The 8,016-nt window shown below is 47.1% G+C and overlaps 1 protein-coding gene across 1 annotated transcript in view; it reads left to right on the top strand.

Annotated features, from left to right (window-relative positions):
- Window positions 1-8,016, top strand: part of USP5 (ubiquitin specific peptidase 5) — a 27,215-nt gene that overhangs the window by 1,239 nt on the left and 17,960 nt on the right. Inside the window, exons 2-5 of the mRNA XM_018567370.1 lie at window positions 3,021-3,146; window positions 3,766-3,832; window positions 5,058-5,191; window positions 7,041-7,186. Of these exons, the coding sequence (XP_018422872.1) occupies window positions 3,021-3,146; window positions 3,766-3,832; window positions 5,058-5,191; window positions 7,041-7,186 (473 nt within the window). The remainder of the gene's footprint in view (window positions 1-3,020; window positions 3,147-3,765; window positions 3,833-5,057; window positions 5,192-7,040; window positions 7,187-8,016) is intronic.

The raw sequence follows: 8,016 nt of genomic DNA, 5'->3' as shown, positions 1-8,016 counted from the left end.
AATAACCCCCAGGCTTGGTGGCAGTGGCCGCAATAATAACCCCCAGCATTGGTGTCAGTGGCCCTAATAACCCCCGGCATTGGTGTCAGTGGCCCTAGTAATAACCCCCAGTATTGGTGTCAGTGGGCGCAATAATAACCCCCAGTATTGGTGTCAGTGGCCGCAATAATAACCCCCAGCATTGGTGTCAGTGGCCGCAATAATAACCCCCCGACTTGGAGTCAGTGGCCGCAATAATAACCCCCAGCATTGGTGTCAGTGGCCCTAATAACCCCCGGCATTGGTGTCAGTGGCCCTAGTAATAACCCCCAGTATTGGTGTCAGTGGCCGCAATAATAACCCCCAGTATTGGTGTCAGTGGCCGCAATAATAACCCCCAGTATTGGTGTCAGTGTCCCTAATAATAACCCCCAGTATTGATGTCAGTGGCCGCAATAATAACCCCCAGCATTGGTGTCAGTGTCCCTAATAATAACCCTCAGTATTGGTGTCAGTGGCCGCAATAATAACCCCCAGTATTGGTGTCAGTGTCCCTAATAATAACCCCCAGTATTGGTGTCTGTAGCCGCAATAATAACCCCCAGTATTGGTGTCAGTGGCCCCAGTAATATCTCCCAGTTGTCCACTGTGTGCACAATTATTAGGCAAGTTGTATTTTTGAGGATGAATTTCATCATTGAACAACTACATAGCTCTCGATCAATCCAAAATGTTAATTAACCCCAAATCAGAATACAGGTATTCCTCACTTAACGACCGAGTTCCGTTCCTACGACCAGGTCGTTAAACGGATTGGTCGTTAAGTGAGGAACTCTATACAGTACTGTACTGCATTAGGACAGTACTGTATAGCGTTGCCGATGTACTGTACATCCGGCAATGGAAATACTTACCGGGACCCGCAGTGAAGATCGGGGGATGTCGCTTCCGCCGGCGACCCGTCGCACTGATGCTGACGCGCGAGGTCGGAGGTCGATCGGCGGTCCGTCGTAAGTGTGAGTGGTCGCAAAACAGGTAAGTCGGTAAGTGAGGAACATCTGTATTGAAGAAAGTACGAGTGAGGTTTTGGCTTTCTTGGGAGAATATTTGGGTGTGCACAATTATTGGGCAACTATTAGTGTGCGGGATTATTATGCAACTAAATGGAAAACAAAAATGTTCCTCCCATCTCACTTGTTTATTTTCATGTGTTAAAGTGAGAAGAAGAAACAAACAACTCAAAATTTACAAATAAACATTTCTGACATTTCCAAAAACAAAAGCAGTGACCAATTTAGCCAATACCAGTCCTCAGCCTCCCATCCTTGGAGTCTGTCGGCTTTTTCATCTGTTGGCGATCAACTTTTTGTGCAGCAGCAACCCCCCCTGTTCAGAGAGGTGCACTGTTTTCCTTGACCGTAAATCTCCCGTTTAAGAAGGGCCACCAAGTTCTCAGTAGGGTTTAGTTCAGGTGAGGAAGGCGGCCATGTCATTAATTCTTTCATCTTTAAGGCCTTTTCTGGCTAGTCAGGCAGTGGAGTATTTCGAAGCATGCGATGAAGCACTGTCCTGCATACATATCATGGTCAGACTTCTTCCTGGACCACGGCTTGGGGAAAGTGTCTTCTAAAAACCTGGCAGTAGGTTTGGGAGTTGATTTTGAGTCCATTTTCAACCTGAAAAGGTCCAACTAGCTCATCTTTATTAATACCAGCCCACCAGTACCCCACCTCCACCTTGCTGGCGTCTGAGTCGAAGTGGAGCTCTGTGCCCGTTACTGATCCAGCCACGGGCCCATCCATCTGGTCCGTCAAGAGTCACTCTCACCTCATCAGTCCATAAAACCTTTGTAAGATCCGTCTTCAGATATTTCTTGGCCCAGTCTTGACGTTTGTTCAGTGTTGGTCGGGTTTCGGCCCTCCTTACCTCGGCCATGTCTCTGGGCACTGAACACCTTGTACTTATGGGTACCCCAGGTAGGTTGCAGTTCTGGAATATGACAGCACTGGAGGATAACGGGTTCCTGGGAGCTTCACGTTTGATTCTTCTCAAATCTTTGGCGGTTAATTTGCGTCTTTCTTTCTCAGCACGTTTCCTACGACCCTGTTGACTATTTGCAACAAAACGTTTGATGGTTCTGTGATCACGCCTCAATATCTCAGAGTGCTGCATCCCTCTGAAAGACCTTTTACAATTTCTGACTTTTCATAGTCAGTTTAATCTCTTTTTTGACCCATTTTGCCTGAGGAAAAGTAGCTGCGTAATTATTATGCGCACCTTGATATTGGGTGTTGATCTCCTTAGGCCACACCCTCCTTAATGACACAAATACACATCACCTGATATGCTGACATCCAGTAAACCTTCAAGTTTATTCAGCTTGGAGTTAGGACGATATGCAAAAAATAGTGATTTGGTCAAAATACTCACTTGCCTAATAATATGTAAAGCTAAAGCTTTTTTTTTTTTTATTGGAGTAGGAAAGTGTTAGTAACCCAGGTAAGTTTGTATGGTGTCTTTGTCCCCCTAGGTAGATTCACTCTTTGTCATAGTAACTATTATCACAGGAACTGAAATGAATGTGAACATCCCAAAATTTTGAGTTGGCACCAGAATAATGTGACAACTGTCCTCATAGAGAATCGCCACTTCCTGCTATAGCTATAGGACAGGAAGTGAAGGGAAATCTCCGCAATGAGACACAGCCTGTCTGATTTAATCCCTTCTATACTCTATACCAGGTGTAGGAAACCTCAGCACCCCAGCCAACCCATCATGCCTCTGGGAGTCATGCCTGTGGGTGTCAGAGTCTTGCAATGCCTCATGGGACTTGTATTTCCACAACAGCTAGAGTTCCAAGGTTGCCTACACCGCAATAGAGGGACAGAGGGGTTTGGTTCCAGTAGAGGGACTGAGGGGTTTGGTTCCAGTAGAGGGACTGAGGGGTTTGGTTCCAGTATCCAACCCTAGCTATAACCCTTCTTCCCTCAGAAATACCCCGTTCTCTGTGAAGTTCCTGACTCTCGTGTCCTGTGTTGTAGGAATCGGATGGCGGCCTGTACATTTGCATGAACACTTTCCTAGGATTCGGTAGTTCTAATGTAGAACGGCACTACAACAAAACCGGGCAGAGGGCCTACCTGAACCTCAAGAGAACCCTCAAACCGGTAAGCATGCTCGGGTGCTCTCTCATGTAGAAGCGGCTTTGTGCATTAAAGAAAACGTGTCATCTTGAAATGATTCTTTTAGGGATTGTACAGGACACGGCCCTATTCATAGACCAGTTATATGCAGCTGTCTTCAGGTGGTTGGACACAGACAAGCAGAGCTGTAAGAAATATGTGTTACACTGGACCTGGGCTATGTTATAGGGATCATGTAGAAACGGTGATTGGGCCTAAGCAGAACCCTGCCCTGTACTTCCTGCACCTTCGCCCTCATAGCTGTATACCTGCAGTGTCAGATCTCGGGCACTGCTCCCTATGACTGACCACTTGTGCTGCTCATTGTTCTCTTTGCTTGAGGCTCTGACAAGAAGAAGGAAAGCGCTGCCTCCTCCAAGATGGCTGCCACCATACAGAACAAAGATGCTCAATGCAGGATCTTATAGTGCCATGGGTATTTCATGTCAGGTCTCAAGTTGTGTAGAGGGACTGGGTACCAGTAGGCAGCTCTTCTAGGTGGTGGCCAAAGGTTTGCTCTTCAACTGGACCTTTACCCCCCTTTCACAGCAACATGTAGCTCTGCATGCTGATCCTTACAATTACTGATGATTCTTTGTTACAGAAAACAGAGGACTCTAGTTCTACCACCGGAGATCCCCCTCGCAAGAAACCGACCCGCCTTGCTATAGGTATGATTTCCCATCTCTGACCTGTATATCTAATGCCATTTTTTTACATATTGTAGATGGAGTAAGGTATGTTTTTGTATCTGTATCACTTTCGAGAGATTTCCCTTCACTTCCTGTCTGGTAATCACAATACTAAGTGAGAGGAAATATATGCAGAGGAAGTGATGAGGGGAAATCCACTCTTAGGTACGTGTCACTGGAACGTGAACGGAGAAGTTGGGGAAGAAGGCATTAAAGGGACCCTGTGTGCTCTGCTCTGGGTGGAGCCCGCTATTTATACATTTTTATCTGCATGCCGCTAGCCAATGTACGGGACCGTACACTGCAGCCCTGCACTTAGGATGCAGCATAACACTCGCACATGGCAAGTGCTCATTGGTCAGCACAGTCACAAGGCCTCGCTGACCAATAAGAAACGCTTCTGAGCCTGGGGCCAGATCCTGGAAGTAAGAAGCGCTTCTCAATGATCAGTGTGGTCATGTGACCAATGCAGGAGAGTCCTACCGCACTCCTTACTAGTACGTCCCTTGCAGTAGGTGCTGTAGTGACTACGGATGGCGTCGCTTCAAGTAGTAAAGTATGTCACCAGCGCACCGCGGGCAAATCTTTAAGAAGCGATCGTTTTATTGATGCACACACATCTTGTCACATAGCAACATTTCGGGGCCACTCAGGGTCCCTTCATCAGGCATGTGAGCAATGAGCGCTCGCCATTTACGAGTGTTATGCTGCATCCTCGGTGCGGGGCTGTAGTGCAGTGTATGGACTGGGGGGTGGGGTTGGGGTGTCTGCGTGCCGTTTAAATGTATGAAAATGTGGGGTTGCCAGGTGGCGGAATGCTCAGGGTTAGTTCATCTTCTCACATTTTGTAAACAATGGAATTACCCTTTTAATGTAAGCCGTGTAAGTACCTGGATTTGACCCGCTATCAACCTCTCGCAGTCCCTGTACAGTAGGGAAGAAACATCACAATTGCTTCATGTGCTGACAAGAAACATGCCGAGGAGAGAGCAGAGTGACAGAGCGATGAGCTCATCACTGTGCTGCTTCTCATTTCACTGTCCAGTTACAGGCTGGGGGTGGGTCCCGGATGATCTAGGCTCTGGGCTAAATCAAGGGCAGGCAACCTCGGGACTCCAGCTGTTGTGGACTTTTTGTTTTTTTATTTTTTTCCTTCTATCCTGTGGTGGTCATGTGACTCCCCTTTTCTCTGTGTCTCGTTTAGGGATGGAGGGTGGATTTGATATTAACGACGAGCTTTACGAATTTGACGAAGAGGTGAAGCTGGTCATCCTGCCCGAGTTCTTGGAGATCCAGAGGGATGAACTGTCAGCACTCCCGGAGATGGTCAGGGACCGGGTGGGTAACGCGAGGTGTGTGTGTGGGCTGGGGCGGGGGGGGGCATTCCCTTTCACATATTAATATAGTGACACAGGGATGAGATGAGTGAAGTTTGTTTCGTTATTTTAAGGGGAAGCTATAGCATGTGTGGAGTAAGTACATATTTCTTTGCTATTTCCTAATGTTTACATTTACAATGAACCTGCGAGCCAGGGACCAGATCTTTGCTGCTACTTTTATGGGTCAGAAAACTAGGGATTCACCAATACTTTTTCTTAAGTACTCTCCGATACCAATTACCAATACTTTTTTTTTTTTTTTAGTGTCATGTGACAGTTTTTCAAAAAACAATACAGACTAAGGATTTTAGGACAGTGGTGAAGCGCCAGGGCCCAGTCACAGCTGCAACTGCTGCAACCCTGGTAGTTCTACCACTGACCCAAAGCTGTAGTGGGGCTACAGATCTCAGGAATACATTATACAGCAATGCAGATAACCACCAGCTATAGAGGGCTTCAAATCCCAGCAATACATTATACAGCAATGCAGAATAATTGTATATGAATCTGCTACATTCTGTGCTGCCGCTCTGCTACGGGGTACCGGCCTGGTGTCTCGGGCAGAGGGTCTCAGGAGGGGTGTAGAGGGCATCGGGTGGGAAATGTGCTGTAAACAGGCTCCACGTGGTTCCCAAGAAGGCTGCTGTGAGGTCCCCAGCACTCTTGGGACCTAAGGCAGCTGCTTCAATTTAAAAATGTAAAGTGCCGGTATTGGTATCGGGCCATTTTCACGCGTACGAGTTCTCATGAAAATGCCCGGGATCGATACTGGTATCGGTGCATCCCTGCAGAAAATCCCTCAACCCCCCCCCCAATGTGAATGCCTCTTAATGTCTAGAGCAGGGTAGCCAAACTTTGGCACCCCAGCTGTTGTAGAACTAGAAGTCCCAAAAGGCACTGAAAGACTCTTTGACAGCCACAGGCATGACTCCTAGAGGCAAGATGGGATTTGTAGGTTGACTACGGCTCGAAGGCAGACGTTTGGCTACACGTGGTCTAGAGACTACCTTGATGGTGGGCAGGGCTTAGTCCCAAAGGGCGTGGAAAAGTTTTTAGAGGGGCACACAAAAGAGGCTTTCTGGCCTAATTAACATAATAGCCAGCATCTGGTGGACTACGTTTTAAAGGGGTGACAGGTTTGTTATACACTAAGTTCCACAATTCTTGTACAATGCTGTACTGTATTTGTATTACACATACTGAGATTTGTAGATCTTCCCACCGTGTGCTATCTAACTTTAGACTAGATTTCAACTGAATGATCAATCGGCTTTGAATTATCTTAAATTACTGTGGAACTGCAGTAACTGTTATGTTTTATATCCTTGTTGGGAGATTTATCTTCACTTCCTGTCCAATACACCCAACAGGAAGTGAGAGGAAAAACCTCCTATGTGAGGGAAATGCCTGGTGGTTAGCAAAATGGTTGTCCCCATGGGAAGATTTCCCATCTATTCCTGTTCTAAGGACCACCCAAGGTATATATTTTTCAAGTGCACCTGCAAATGTTAGTGTTCCTGCTGTACTTCCTGCTATTGCTGAAGCTCTGCTGCCCTCTGATTCCTACCGGGGAGGCCGGGCAAGCTCTGACACTGCCAGGAAATGTTAAAGTTGCCTTGCCCAATCAAAACGGTCCATTATTGGTTGAGTGGAGGTACAGGGAGCTGCTGCAGGTAAATGAGCACCTCCCGGGTGTCTGCTCGTCAAACCTGTACGCTTTTTTGTTTTAGCTAATTACATTCATATGTTACAGAACTCCCGTCGTCTACATCTCCGCTGACATATTCCTGACTTCCCATCCTTTCCAGGTTTCCACGGCCATAGATGCCATCATGGCTGCAGACTCGGCCTCCCGTAAACAGGAAATCCAGGCATGGGATGGAGAGGTTAGACAGGTGTCCAAACATGCCTTCAACCTGCAGCAGCTTGAGGGGGTTCCCCGCATCCCCCCTTGGTAAGAGACCCTTTTCTCACTTATCAGCACATATGAAGATATAGAGACAATGCAGTTCCACTAGGAGGGTGCGCACTAACCAGATGAATGAGATCTTATGAGGCAGTCCTAATGGTGCCCTCCATCTCAGTATGTTAGTGCCCTGTTTAACACGTGGCAGCATGGTGGTGGGTTTTAACACTTTGCCGCCACAGATGTGCGTGCAGCCAGCGCCGCTATTTTGTTCTGGCAGCACGCTCACTCTACATCACCAGTACTGTGACTGAGCGGTCACCCCCAGCTCCTGGTCACTGTTTGTTTGGGAGCTGATGGGAGTGGCTCCCGATCACATGATCACATAAGAGGATAAAAGGTGGAGCACACTTCTTCTCCCTGCGCTTGAGATCTGAATGGTAATTGGGAGTCAGCATTACGGAAATACCATTTGCTGCCAAGGCGGTTCTTGTGGGTTTTTTTGCACGCATTGTAATCCACGTTTTAGGCTTGAAAACAAGAGTCATATATTTCTTGAAATGGCGGAAGTTGCAGATTTTTAAGTCACATGATATTAGCGCAAATCTTTATTAAACCCAAAATGTATCCTCTCTCTCTCTTTCTCTTTCTTCTTCTTTCTCTTTCTTCTTCTTTTCTCTTTTCTTTCTCTTTCTTCTTCTTTCTCTTTCTTCTTCTTTCTCCTTCTTCTTCTTTCTCTTTCTCTCTCTCTCTCTCTCTCCCTCCTTCTCCCTCTCCTTCTTCTCTCCTTTCTCTCCCTCTCCTCCTCCCTCTTCTCCCTCTCCTCCTCCCTCTCCTTCTCCCTCTCCCTCTCCCCCTCCCTCTTCTCCCTCTCCTCC

The sequence above is a fragment of the Nanorana parkeri genome, unplaced genomic scaffold, assembly GCF_000935625.1.
Source record: "Nanorana parkeri isolate BGI_ZX_2015 unplaced genomic scaffold, ASM93562v1 scaffold1037, whole genome shotgun sequence".
Taxonomy (NCBI): domain Eukaryota; kingdom Metazoa; phylum Chordata; class Amphibia; order Anura; family Dicroglossidae; genus Nanorana; species Nanorana parkeri.
Note: the sequence above shows the minus strand (reverse complement) of the source record. Positions and strands in the feature narration are given on the sequence as shown.